General features: G+C 40.9%; 1 protein-coding gene across 3 annotated transcripts in view; it reads left to right on the top strand.

The window, feature by feature from the left end:
• The window catches only part of LOC124034287 (phosphatidylinositol 4,5-bisphosphate 5-phosphatase A-like), a 38623-nt gene that overhangs the window by 5410 nt on the left and 18387 nt on the right, over positions 1-14826 (top strand). Inside the window, exon 1 of one of the 3 annotated variants that reach the window (XM_046347268.1) lies at positions 9539-9674. The exons of the other annotated variants lie outside the window; for them this stretch is intronic. Within the exon in view, the coding sequence (XP_046203224.1) occupies positions 9617-9674 (58 nt within the window). The 5' untranslated portion in view covers positions 9539-9616. Of the gene's footprint in view, positions 1-9538; positions 9675-14826 lie in introns of those variants that run through there. 3 annotated transcript variants of the gene reach the window in all.

Genomic DNA, 14826 nt, shown 5'->3' with positions numbered 1-14826 from the left:
GGCATTGAGTAATGAGAGAGATATAGTCTCTAGAGATGTTTAAACCAGGTGATGTCATCACATATGTAGGAGGTGGAACAACATGGTTGGTTAAGGCATATTGAGCAGGGCTAGAGGCTCTATAGTGAAATATGACAGTAATCACTAACCAAGACAGTAATGGACAAGGCATATTGATATTAGAGAGAGGCATGCCAAGTATTAGAGAGAGGCCTAGCCAAGTGAACATATGGGTCCAGTGAGTGGTTGGGCTGGCTGGGGACACGGCGATTCAGACAGTTAGCAGGCCGATGCTAACAAGCTAACAGTTAGTAGGCCGGGGCTAAACAAGCTAGTAGTTAGCAGGCCGGGTTAGCAAGCAAGCAGTTAGCATGAGCTAGCAGTTACAGACCGGGCATGTAAGCTAGCAGTTAGCAGGCCAGGGCCGGCAGCTAGCAGTTAGCAGGCCGGGTTAACAAGCAGTTAGCAGGGGCTAGCAGTTAGCAGACCGGGTTAGCAAGCAAGCAGTTAGCAAGGGCTAGCAGTTAGTAGACCGGGGCAAGCTAGCAGTTAGCAGGCCGGGTTAACAAGCAGTTAGCAGGGGCTAGCAGTTAGCAGACCGGGTTAGCAAGCAAGCAGTTAGCAAGGGCTAGCAGTTAGCAGACCGGGCAGGCAAGCTAGCAGTTAGCAGACAGGGTTAGCAAGCAAGCAGATAGCAAGGGCTAGAAAGTTAGCCTTTGGGGGATGTCGCGATGGGGGTAGTTCTGTTTTTGCCTCTTCGTGCGGTAACGTCGATAGACCAGTTGTGGAATTAGTAGGGTTCCAAGTAACTCTAGGTAGCAGGCCTAGCTGGTTAGCATAATGGGCCTTCAGTGGGCGTCGCGCCTGAGGGGCCTGTTGGAGTCCTCGGGCAGATTATGATGGTATTCCAATCGTAGGGGATCTGCGGGGTTCCATGCCCCGTAACGGCTGTAGAAGGGGTCCGGATATTGTAGCCCAGGAGTATACTTCGGTGGTAGCACAGGAGCCCTGGCCGGGCTAGCTTCAAGCTAATTGGTGCTTGTTCTGGGATGGAAACGCTAGCCAGGAGTAGTCATCCGGGGTTGCGGTTAGCTAGTTGTGAAGATCCAGATGAAAAGGGGGGCTAATTACCCCCTATTACCCTAACATCCAAGGAATAATATAAACAAACATTGACAGTGTTCTTCTTTTCATTATCAGAATTGTTATCATATTAGCATAATCATTATCATATTATGCTAATATAAATGTTATGTCCAATTAATTTATCCTATGTATTATCAGTTTGCAATAGGCACTCTACTATGTGCTATCATTATATAACCCATGTGCCACTGTCGGAAATCATCTATCCCTACTCTGCTTCTCTTTCATGTTACTTTTTGCCTCTGATTGAGTTACACATCTTCAGGAAGTGGAGCAAGAGGTTGGGGTTAAGATACAGGAATTGGACCACCGAGCCCATTGGGAAGATAAAAATTCAGCAAGTAGTCTGGATAGTGATTGTATAATAAAAACCTCCTAGGGCATTGTTATGTCTAGTGGTGGAAAAATCCTTTGTGCAACTAGACTGATGTTCCCTCATGCATCCGTTTGTACACATTTGCACTAATGAATTAACCTGGTCTAACTCTTGATTGAAATAGCCACAACACCCATATACTGGTCATGATTCATGTTGTTAAAACACACAGATGCCCTCTCTCTCTGTTGTTATCTACCTGACACATACATGCTCTGAGATAAGATCTGAGACTGAAACACCAAATTAAACCGACCTTCAATTTTTATCTCACAATGCCCTTGAAATGGGAGCAGAAATAGGCCACACAAGCGACTGGCCTCATTCAGTCATTGGTTGATTGGATTCCTGAAGAAATCCATTTATACATCTCTTCAGTCAGTCACTTAATTTAGAACATACGGACCAATGGTTGTTGCACACAATTCAACTTGCCAAGAGATCTTTAAAGTACATGAAACTGAAGTCAAGATATCACCTCAGAATGGCTTGTTTCATTTAGTTTGCCTTCTTTTTCTACTTTTCCTCAGGGACATTTCAACCATAAAACTTACTGTAGCTTTTTTTCTCCTTTTATTTCTCTCTGACTGATAGAAAGCATTACAACCCCGGTTACTGTTATTTTATTAGCGTGGCCTATGCCCCCTGGCCTGATGAACTGGTGAACTCACAGTGCTGACCTTTCCCTCTTTTTCACATTTTATGGATTTTTTCAAAGGATTTACAGATTGATATTGTTTCCTGCTGACATTCAATTATTTTTAATGCCAAAAGTACATACAAAATACATTCACTATAGTTTGAAGAAGTAATTAACCCATTTATATGTCATGACATATTGCTACACGTGTTATAAGAACAGTATGTTTTTTATATCATAACTTCCAAACACAACTTCCAAAGGCATCTGCAATTCAAATAATGTCTAGATAGTTTTGTGTTTCCAGTTCATCAATATGCTTATTGTACTGTATCTAATGGCGCCCAGACAATCACACCCCTAGTGTCTCATCATCAGCCTGTTAGACTCCTCGACTGGGTCACTGCAGCTCCTGCCAATAGCTCTATCCTACAGGACTCTCATGGTCTCATTCTGCTGCTCACAGACTGAACAACCCTTAGCAGATAGGGATTCACTTTTTTGTTGTTAATGTGCAGCTATTTTTATTTATTTATTTCACCTTTATTTAACCAGGTAGGCAAGTTGAGAACAAGTTCTCATTTACAATTGCGACCTGGCCAAGATAAAGCAAAGCAGTTCGACACATACAACGACACAGAGTTACACATGGAGTAAAACAAACATACAGTCAATAATACAGTATAAACAAGTCTATATACGATGTGAGCAAATGAGGTGAGATAAGGGAGGTAAAGGCAAAAAAAGGCCATGGTGGCAAAGTAAATACAATATAGCAAGTAAAACACTGGAATGGTAGATTTGCAATGGAAGAATGTGCAAAGTAGAAATAAAAATAATGGGGTGCAAAGGAGCAAAATTAATTCATTAATTAAATACAGTAGGGAAAGAGGTAGTTGTTTGGGCTAAATTATAGGTGGGCTATGTACAGGTGCAGTAATCTGTGAGCTGCTCTGACAGTTGGTGCTTAAAGCTAGTGAGGGAGATAAGTGTTTCCAGTTTCAGAGATTTTTGTAGTTCGTTCCAGTCATTGGCAGCAGAGAACTGGAAGGAGAGGCGGCCAAAGAAATAATTGGTTTTGGGGGTGACTAGAGAGATATACCTATACGTCTCCATTTGCCTAAAGAGAGAGAGATAAAGTATTTGAGTATGTGTCCTAATTTCTGTTCAAGACGAGACCCAAAATATTTTGTGCCTATCCAATCCTGCTCCTGTAACCACAGGCCCACCAGTTAAATTGTAGTGTCCAGTTTATGAAGTCACCCCCCCTTCACTCTCATACACTATCACAAACCCAAAACCCCAAATCATGTTGTGTTGTTATATCCTCTGGCAAGGCCTTTTGAAGGGAATTCATATTTCTAATTTTAAAAGATTGCAGCAGGGCAAGAAGGAACTCTTGGGTATTTAATTGACTTCCCTTTAAGATTGCAGAAGCCTTTGATTTCACCCACATGCAGGCATTAGTCGTCCAGATCCATGGAGCCTGTCTAATGTTCCAGTCATCCAAGCACAACTTCCTTGTGTTCTGCCTCTACTGATTCTCCTTAATGACTGGAGCCCTTTATCTTATATTTTGACACCATCCGGTACAATTTGTTGGATTCCATCAGGTGACTGGCATCGGACACGGTGCCTCTGCATAAAGACCAAATCCTATTACCCAGACATGACTTGTCCTTCACAGTTAACATCATGAGCAGTCTTCTACTACTCTGTCCAGCCAAAGTATACCAGCTTCTCAAAGCCTACTGAGGATCGTTTCTTCCATTTCTCGGTTATAGAATACCTACTCACTTTAATTTTCAGATAGTCATGTTGATAGTTGTCAGGACTGCATGCAGTGGTTCTAGTTAGACTAGTTAAGTGAGACGAGGTACAGCCTGGGGTCTTGTAACGAAGGAGGATACATTTACAACATTATAGAATATCTCTGGTTCAGCCTCCCGAGTGGCGCAGTGGTCTAAGGCACTGCATCGCAGTGCTATCTGTGCCACTAGAGATCCAGGTCAGAGTCCAGGCTCTGTCGCAGTCGGCCGTGACCAGGAGACCCTTGGGGCGGCACACAATTAATTTTATTAGAACAGTAAAAAGTATTTTTTTTGTTAAATACATGGTATACTGTCTGATATACCACAGCTTTCAGCCAATCAGCATTCAGTGCTTAAATCAACCAGTTTATATTTAAGCTATAAAGCCGAAGGGGGTGTGGTATATGGCTAATATACCATGGCTAAGGGCTGTATCCAGACACTCTGTGTTGTGTCGTGCATAAGAACAGCCCTTAGCCATGGTATATTGGTCATTTATACAACGGGTGGGTCTAATCCTGGATGCTAATTGGTTAAAACCGCATTCCAGGGCCTCCAGTGTGGCGCAGCGGTCTAAGGCACTGCATGCATCACAGTGCTTGAGATGTCGCTACAGTTGCAGGTTCGATCCCAGGCTGTGTTGCAGCCGGCTGTGACCGGGAGACACATGAGGTGTGGCAAAAATGGCCCACGTCTTCGGTCGCCAGCCCTCGGGCCTAACAACACCCGTGCCAATATATCCTCCAAACACCGGCTTCTCGGGTATTATCACTTAAATACCACAAACCCCCATGGTGTCTTATTGCTTATTATAAACTGGTTACCAATGTAATTAGAACAGTAGAAATAAATACCCATGTCAGCCAATCAGCATTCAGAGCTGAAACCATCCAGTTTAAAATTCTGTTTATACTTATTTGTGCTGTATTCTTGTGTGTTGTTTGCTGTACGCACTCCCTCTCTTTTGCTCTCGCTGTCACTCTTGCTCCTGCTCTCTCAATGGAGGTGCATGTAAACATCATAACAGATTGGCTATTATTAAATCATTCCTCTCTCTCTCCCTGTAGAACGTGTGTGCAATGAGAAGTACCTGCTGTCAGTCAGAGCCTATCTATTCAGGCCCATGTGTAGTCCTCAGGAGAAAAGACATTAGTAAACATTTTCTTAACTCTTATTTTCTGAAAACTGCTTTGTTGGTTAAGGGCTTATAAGTAAGCATTTCACGGTTGTATTTGGCATTTCCTAGGACATTTACACCTTTCCTAAGCACGCCTTTCCTACGCACTTCTAAGATGGCGCCGACAGAGATGGACGCCACGCTTCAGGTCCTTAGGAATCTATGCAGTAATTTGTTTTTCCATGTATTATTTCTGACATTGTTAGCACAGAAAATCTTAAGTGTTATTACATACAGCCAGGAAGAACTATTGGATATAAATGCTACGTCAACTTACCAACATTACGACCAGGAATACGACTTTCCCGAAGCGGATCCTGTGTTTGGACCTCCTCTCTGGACATGGGATTTAAATCCCAGAGGCCGACCCAAAACTACGTTGTCGCCGCAGGAGAGGCAGACGGAGCGGCCTCCTGGTCAGACTTAGAAGGCGAGCACACCATCCACCGCTTCCGAGCATATTACTCGCCAATGTCCAATCTCTAGACAACAAGGTGGATGAAATTAGGGCACGAGTTGCCTTCCAGATAGACATCAGAGATTGTAACATTCTCTGTTTCACGGAAACATGGTTCACTCGAGACATGTTGTCAGAGTCGGTACAGCCACCTGGGTTCTTCACGCATCGCTCGGACAGAAACAAACATCTCTCTGGTAAGAAGAAGGGCGGGGGTGTATGCCTTATGATTAACGACTCATGGTGCAATCATAACAACATACAGGAACGGCCCTGAAAGAACTTCACTGGACTGTATGTAAACTGGAAACCATATATCTTGAGGCTGCATTTATTGTAGCTGGGGCTTTTAATCTGAGAATAAGGTTACCTAAATTTTACCAGCATATCGAATGTGCGACAAGATCTGGTAGCATTCTTGACCATTGCTACTCTAACTTCCATGATGGATACAAGGCCCTCCCTTCGTAAAATCTGACCATGACTCCATTCTGTTACTCCCCGCCTATAGGCAGATACTAAAACAAGAAACGCCTGTGCTCAGGTTTATCCAACGCTGGTTTGACCAATCAGATTCCACACTTCAAGATTGCTTCGATCACATGGACTGGGATATGTTCCGCATAGCCTCAGACAATAACATTGACACATACACTGACTCAGTGAGTGAGTTTATTAGCAAGTGCATCGGAGATGTTGTACCCACTGTGACTATTAAAACATTCCCTAACCAGAAACTGTGGATTGATGGCAGCATTCGTGCAAAACTGAAAGCGCGAACCACAGCTTTTAACCTGGCTAGGACCCTTCACCAACAGCCAATGAAATTGCAGGGCGCCAAATATAAATCAACAGAAATCGCATAAATCAAATTTCTCAAACATACAAGTATTAGGCTGTCATGGCCTTCAAAAGGACTAGACCAAAGCGCAGCGTGGTGAGCGTACATATTCCTTCTATTTAGGATGACACCGACAAAAACAATAGCCCTTAAGCTTCATGGTTGTTTTGTATTGTCTATGTGCCACAAACAAAGTTAACTTCCCACAAAGACAGGGGGGAAAGGGCTACCTAAGTATGGTTCTCAATCAGAGACAACGATAGACAGCTGTCCCTGATTGAGAACCCTACCCAGCCAAAACATAGAAATACAAATAATATAACATAGAATACCCACCCCAAATCACACCCTGACCAAACCAAAATAGAAACATAAACAGGATCTCTAAGGTCAGGGCGTGACATAGGCACCATTTTACAGATCAATTCTCGTTAATCCAGCCACAGTGTCTGATTTCAAAAAATGCTTTACAGCGAAAGCTCCACAAACGATTATGTTAGGTCACCCCCATGTCACAGAAAAACCCAGCCATTTTTCCAGCCAAAGAGAGGAGTCACAAAAAGCACAAATAGAGATAAATTTAATCACTAACCTTTGATGATCTTCATCAGATGACACTCATAGGACTTCATGTTACACAATACATGTATGTTTTGTTCGATAATGTGCATATTTATATCCAAAAATCTAATTTTACATTGGTGCGTTACGTTCAGTAGTTCTAAAACATGCAGTGATTTTGCAGAGGGCCACATCAATTCACAGAAGTACTCATTATAAATGTTGATGAAAATTCAAGTGTAATGCATGGAACTTTAGATACACTTTTCATTAATGCAACCGCTGTGTCAGATTTCAAAAACACTTTACGGAAAAAGCAAACCATGCAATAATCTGAGTACAGCGTTCAGACAACAAAGCAGCCAAAAAGATATCCGCCATATTGTGTAGTCAACATAAATCAGAAATATCATTATAAATATTCAATCTTTAGGATGTTTTTATCATAAATGTTCAATAATGTTCCAACCGGAGAATTCCATTGTCTGTAGAAAAGCAATGGAACGAGAGCTCCCTCTCATGTGAACGCGCGTGACTGAGATCGAGGCTGCTGCCAGACCTCTGACTCAAACAGCTCTCATTCAGCCCCCCTTCACAGTAGAAGCCTGAAACAACGTTCTAAAGATGGTTGACATCTAGAAGAAGCCTTATGAAGTGCAAAATGACCCATATCCCACTGTGTATTCGATAGGGGCTGAGTTCAAAAATGACAAACCTCAGATTTCCCACATCCTGTTTGAAGGAAGGCGTTTATAATTAAGCTATAAAGCCGAAGGGGGTGTGGTATATGGCTAATATATGGCTAATATCCAGACACTCTGTGTTGTGTCGTGCATAAGAACAGCCCTTAGCCATGGTATATTGGTCATTTATACAACGGGTGGGTCTAATCCTGAATGATAGTTGGTTAAAACTGCATTCCAGGGCCTCCGCAACAGCGCCTTCTTCAACCTCAGGAGGCTGAAGAAATTTGGCTTGTCACCGAAAACACTCACAAACTTTTACAGATGCACAATCGAGAGCACCCTGTCAGGTTGTATCACCGCCTGGTACGGAAACTGCGTCACCCTAAACCGCAAGGCTCTCCAGAGGGTAGGGCAGTCTGCAAAACGCATCATCGGTGGCAAGCTACCTGCCTTTCCATTACACCTACAGCACCCGATGTCACAGGAAGGCCAAAAAGATCATCAAGGACAACAACCATCCAAGCCACTGCCTGTTCACCCCGTTATCATCCAGAAGGAGAGGTCAGTACAGGTGCATCAAAGCTGGGACTGAGAGACTTAAATACAGCTTCTATCTCAAGGCCATCAGACTGTTAAACAACCATCACTAACATAGAGAGACTGCTGCCAACATACAGACTCAAATCTCTGGCCACTTTAATAAATGGATTAATGAAGATGTCACTTTAAATAACGCCACTTTAATGGTGTTTACATATCCTACATTACTCATCTCTTATGCATGTACTGTATTCTATACCATGGACTGCATATTGCCTATGCCACACAGTCATCACTCAACCATATATTTATATGTGCATGTTCTTATTCATCCCTTTACATTTGTGTGTATAAGGTAGTCGTTAGATAGATGTTAGATATTACTGCACTGTCGGAACTAGAAGTACAAGCATTTCGCGACACTCGGATTAACATCTGCTAACCATGTGTATGTGACCAATAGAATTTGATTTGATATTTGGTATTCAGACTTCCCTTATTCAGTCGTGTAACACTCTCTGCAGGTGTGGCTACCTTACACGCTCTGAATAAATGTATTTCAACTGCTGAAGACCTTTCCAACAGATGGCCAACAGATTTTTTTCATTGAGTTTTCCGATCAATAGGGTTTTCAATACATTTATCTTTAAATTAAATAAGGTGTATTTTTTAGTTGTACATTTTGTCGATAGACTCAAATAAAATCTCATTGTATTTGTCACATGCGCCGAATACATGCTTACTTACAAGCCCATAACCAACAATGCAGTTTTATGAATATAGAGTTAATTACTAAATAAACTAAAGTTTAAAAAAAAGTTTAACAATAATGAGGCTAAATACAGGGGTACCGGTACCGAGTCAATGTGTCGGGTTACAGGTTCGTAGAATATACTATAATATTTAGTAGATTCTTTCGAGAGGTGTTCAGAATATTATAGATCAATGAAAGGGAGCTAGCTAAATATATGCATATTCCTCTCTGTTTCAGCACCAATTGGTATATTTAAAAAATACTCTGATCTTGTAGATTATTTAAGGTTAGGAAAGTATTTCTGAATCATAAACAGGTTTGTAGAGCCTTTACACACTAAATATATGAATTAATAAAAAATAGAGTGGTTTGATTAATCCTGAAAGTTGCCACATTCAGTTTTTCAACCCATGGCATTGTTGGAAGATTAGTGTACAAACTTGTAGAATTATAATGGGAAGAAAAGTGTATAATTGTAGCCTATACCCTCATCTGTTGCCTGCTCAACTATGGAACTGGGTGATGACATCGCCAAGTATTGCGCCATGTGTTGGGTTCAAACTGTTACGACTTGATCATCGCTCTGCTCCATAACGATTTAATTAGCCTACATTTCAACTGTTACTAATGATATTCAGCAACAACCTCACCGCGGTGACAGCGTTTACAGAGGAAGCAAATGAAGGTAAACGAAACAATGTAATTAAATGTAATTATAATGTAGGCGTTACCAAATGAAGCGAACTAACAGTAAATTAGCTGTTGAATGTGTATGTTTATTGGGCCTACTGACTGTCGATTTCTGTTATTGGCTAATATGGAACATGATAGAAATAGGAAACCGAGAAAGTCGGGGTAGCCTATAATTGAGTCATTCGAGAGTGCCCATCCCTGCGAGTTTAAAGGCCGTACAATTTAAATTCTGCCAAGTGGCACAGCATTTCATAAACTTTACTGTGGGAAAGTTGATATGTTGATATGCTTCAGTTTTCACATTTCACATTTTCTGCCATTTCACGATTATAAGGTAAAATAGATATAAAACAAGTGTCATTTATATTTACAATTCCCTTATCCAAACTGATGACTAATTTACCTGGCTCTTATCAATAGCTATTATCAAATTGTAAATTACAGTGCGTATAGAAGAATGGTGTTATTTCCAGCTTTTTCCACTTGGAACCGGTAGGTTCGCAAGATCTTATTAATAGTTTCCTTGCGCTTAAAGGTGGTGGAATTTTTAGGGAATTACGTCAAGGTCATAATATGGCGTATCTGTAGACACAACTCAGCCACACCTTCATTGATTCGATCACCCAAAACGAATAGCTGGTGAATAGCATGCTATTCTCATGCTTAAATTCAAGGTCAGAATACACGAAGAGAGAAAAGTGCATCAATGTGAATAAATGAAACGGCAAAACAGATATGTATGGGAATACCATCAAATAACTGGCAACCTTCTGGACTGTTGCCTCATATTAGCTCTTTAATCCAAAATACTGGAATATAGAACCAACGTTTTAGCTTCACTGTCCAAATAAATACGCAGGGGGGTGTAAGGTATAAAATACCATTCCTTTACTTGTTAGTTACTATGAATACATTTTTCCCAAATAATGTTCACAATTTCAGATTTTCTTACTTTCTGTATTGCTCACTAGCAGTCATACTACCACTACCTCCCATATACTCCCTTTTCAGTCATCCAGCATTTATTTCCAGACCTCATCCCCCATTCCTCCTTTGGCTGCTGATAGTTATCTCTAGCTGTATGTGAAAGCGGCCATCGGGACTGTGACAGCCAGCCGAGTGCACAGCACATGTGTCATCTTGGCGTGGAGAGAGACTGAGAGGCAGAGGAAGAGCGTAGGGTAATTTTAGGTATAGAATTAGACAGACAGGGAAGAGGCAAAATAGAGGATAATAAATAAGAGAGATACAGTGTGTGTGAGATATAGACGAACAATGACGGCAGAGGAGACGTTGGAAGTAAAATGGAAGAGGGGGGAGGGGTTAAGGCATGGTAAAGGAGATAGGACCAGAGGATATGTGTACAAATGGGAAAGGAACAAACATGAGATAGGCTACTGTATATGCACGGTTGACAGACATTGAATGTTGTCATCGTAGGTACTGTCCAGCCTGCCTGGGGATGCTGTGCCAAATCACCAGACACCCCCCTCCGCATTCCTCCACAAAAACACCATACATGGACTATAGGCATGTGCCCAGGGAACCAAGCTATTGTCCCACATACAAAACAAAATGTTACCATGCATGTACAGCTCAGGGGGACTTGTCACGTGAGTTGAACTGACCTCCAGGAGCTGTAGCTCCACTATCAACTCTGCATCAAGGTCACAACCCTGCATCCAGAAGGTCTTGTAACATATTTTAAGAGCAGATAACAAAGTATTCAAACCACTTGAATTTTCCCACATTTTGTTGTGTTATGAAGTGGGATTCAAATTGATTTAATTGTACATTTTTTGTCAACGATCTGCACACAATTCTCTGCAATGTCAAAGTGGAAGAATTACATATACACTACTGGTCAAAAGGTTTTTAGAACACCTACACGGGTTTTTCTTTATTTGGACTATTTTCTACATTGTAGAATAATAGTGAAGACATCAAAATGATGAAATTACACATGGAATCATGTAGTAACCAAAAAAGTGTTAAACAATTCAAAATATATTTGAGATTTGAGGTTCTTCAAACAGACACCTTTTGCCTTGATGACAGCTTTGCAGACTCTTGGCATTTTCTCAACCAGCTTCACCTGGAATGCTTTTCCAACAGTCTTGAAGGAATTCCTGTCACGTCCTGACCTTAGTTCCTTTGTTTTGTCTTTTGTTTTAGTATGGTCAGGGTGTGAGTTGGGTGGGTTGTCTATGTTCGTTTTTCTATAATTTGGGATTTCTGTGTTCGGCCTAGTATGGTTCTCAATCAGAAGCAGCTGTCAATTGTTGTCCCTGATTGAGAATTATACTTAGGTAGCCTGGTTTCACTTTTGAGTTGTGGGTGTTTGTTTTCTGTGTGAGTGTTTGGTCCACACGGTACTGTTTTCGGTTTTGTATATTCACGTCATCGTTTGTTGTTTTATTCGAGTGTTCTATTGTCTTTATTAAAAAACATTATGGAAACTTACCACGCTGCGCATTGGTCCTCCGATCTTTCTCTCTACTCCTACTCAGAAGAGGAGGACGAGAACCCTTACAATTCCAATGCTTTTACTTCACTCTGCGGTCTGACTCATCCCAAACCCTCTCAATTTGGTTGAGGTCGGGGGATTGTGGATGCCAGGTCATCTGATGCAGCACTCCATCACTCTCATTCTTGGTAAAATAGCTCTTACACAGCCTGGAGGTCTGTCGGGTCATTGTCCTGTTGAAAAACAAATTAAAGTCCCACTAAGCCCAAACCAGATGGAATGGCGTATCACTGCAGAATGTTGTGGTAGCCATGCTGGTTAAGTGTGCCTTGAAGTCTAAATAAATTACTGACAGTGTCACCAGCAAAGCATCCCTACACGATAACACCTCCTCCTCCATGCTTTATGGTGGGAAATACACAATGCAGAGATCATCTGTTCACCCACACCACTTCTCACACAGACACGGCTGTGTCTCAAATTTGGACTCCAGACCAAAGGGCAGATTTCCACCGGTCTAATGTCCATTGCTTGTGTTTCTTGGTGTCCTTTAGTAGTTGTTTCTATGCAGCAAATTGACCACGAAGGCCTCATTCACGTAGTCTCCTCTGAACAGTTGATTTTGAGATGTGTCTGATACTTGAACTCTGTGAAGCATTTATTTTGGGCTGCAATTTCTGAGGCTGGTAACTCTAATTAATTTATCCTCTGCAGCAGAGGTAACTCTGTATCTTCCTTTCCTGTGGTGGTCCTCATGATAGCCAGTTTCATCATAGCGCTTGATGGTTTTTGCGACTGCACTTGAAGAAATGAAGTTCTTGAAATGTTCCCTATTGACTGATCTTCATGTCTTAAAGTAATGCTGGACTGTCATTTCTCTTTGCTTATTTGAGCTGTTCTTGCCATAATATGGACATGGTCTTTTACCAAACACAGCTATCTTCTGTATACCAACCCTACCTTGTCACAACACAACTGATTGGCTCAAATGCATTAAGAAGGAAAGAAATTCCACAAATTCACTTTTAACAAGGCACACATGTTAATTAAAATGCATTCCATGTGACTACCTTATGAAGCTGGTTGAGAGAATTCCAAGAGTGCAAAGCTGTCATCAAGGCAAAGGGTGGCTATTTGAAGAATCTCAAATATAAAACATATTTTGATTTGTTTAACACTTTTTATTTACTACATGATTCCATATGTGTTATTTCATAGTTTTGATGTCTTCACTATATTCTACATTGTAGAAAATAGTTAAAATAAAGAAAAACCCTTGAATGAGTAGGTGTTCTAAAACTTTTGACTGGTAGTGTATATATATATTTTTAATGAATGGAAAATAAAACACATAATATATCTGAATTAGATATTTATTCAACCCCCTGAGTCAATACATTTTAATATCACCTTTCTGGGTAAGTCTCTAAGAACTTTGCACACCTGGATTGTACAATATTTACCCATAATTCATTTAAAAATTCTTCAAGCTCTGTCAAGTTTGTTCTTGATCATTGCTAGACAGCCACATTCAAGTCTTGCCATAGATTTTCTAAAAGTAAAAAATGTAACTAGGCCACTCAGGAACATTAAATGTCATCTTGGTAAGCAACTCCAGTGTATATTTGGCCTTGTGTTTTAGGTTATTGTACTGTTGAAAGGTTCATTTGTCTCCTCGTGTCTGAACCAAGTTTCTTCTAGGATTTTGCCTGTGCTTAGCTCTATTTAGTTTATTTTTATTTAAAAAACTCCCTAGGCCTTACTGACGACAAGCATACCCATAACATGATGCAGCCACCACCATGCTTGAAAATATGAAGGTTGTACTCAGTGATGTGTTGTGTTGGATTTGCCCCAAACATAATGCTTTGTATTCAGGAAAAAAAGTTATTTTCTTTGCCACATTTTTTTGCAGTATTACTTTAGTGCCTTATTGCAAACATGGTGCATGTTTTGGAATATTTGTATTCTGTACAGGCGTCCTTCTTTTCACTCTGTCATTTATGTTAGTATTGTGGAGTAACTACATTGTTGTTGATCCATCCTCAGTTATCTCCTTTCACAGCCATTAATCTGCAAATGTTTTAAAGTCCCCATTGGCCTCATTGTGAAATCCCTAAGCGGTTTCCTTCCTCTCCAGCAACTGAGTTAGAAAGGGTGCCTGTATCTTTGTAGAGACTGTTGTATATTGATTGATACACGATCCAAAGTGTAATTAATAACTGCACCATGCTCAAAGGGATATTCAATGTCTGCTTTTTTGTTGTTGATGACCCATCTACCAATAGGTGCCCTTCTTTGCAAACCATTGAAAAACCTCGCTGGTCTTTGTGGTTGAATCTGTGCTTGAAATTCACTGCTCGACTGAGGGACCTTACAGATCATTTATGTGTGGGCTACAGATATGAGGTAGTCATTTAAAAATCTTGTTCAACACTATTATTGCACACATTTATTATGTGACTTGTTAAGCACATTTTTACTCTTGAACTTATTTAGGTTTGCCATTACAAAATGTTTGAATACTTATTTTTATCCCCCAATTTCGTGGTATCCAATTGTTTTAGTAGCTACAATCTTGTCTCATCGCTACAACTCCCGTACGGGCTCGGGAGAGACGATGGTTGAAAGTCATGTGTCCTCCGATACCCAACCAAGTCGCACTGCTTCTTAACAC

This window comes from Oncorhynchus gorbuscha, linkage group LG04 (assembly GCF_021184085.1).
Source record: "Oncorhynchus gorbuscha isolate QuinsamMale2020 ecotype Even-year linkage group LG04, OgorEven_v1.0, whole genome shotgun sequence".
Classification (NCBI taxonomy): domain Eukaryota; kingdom Metazoa; phylum Chordata; class Actinopteri; order Salmoniformes; family Salmonidae; genus Oncorhynchus; species Oncorhynchus gorbuscha.
Note: the sequence above shows the minus strand (reverse complement) of the source record. Positions and strands in the feature narration are given on the sequence as shown.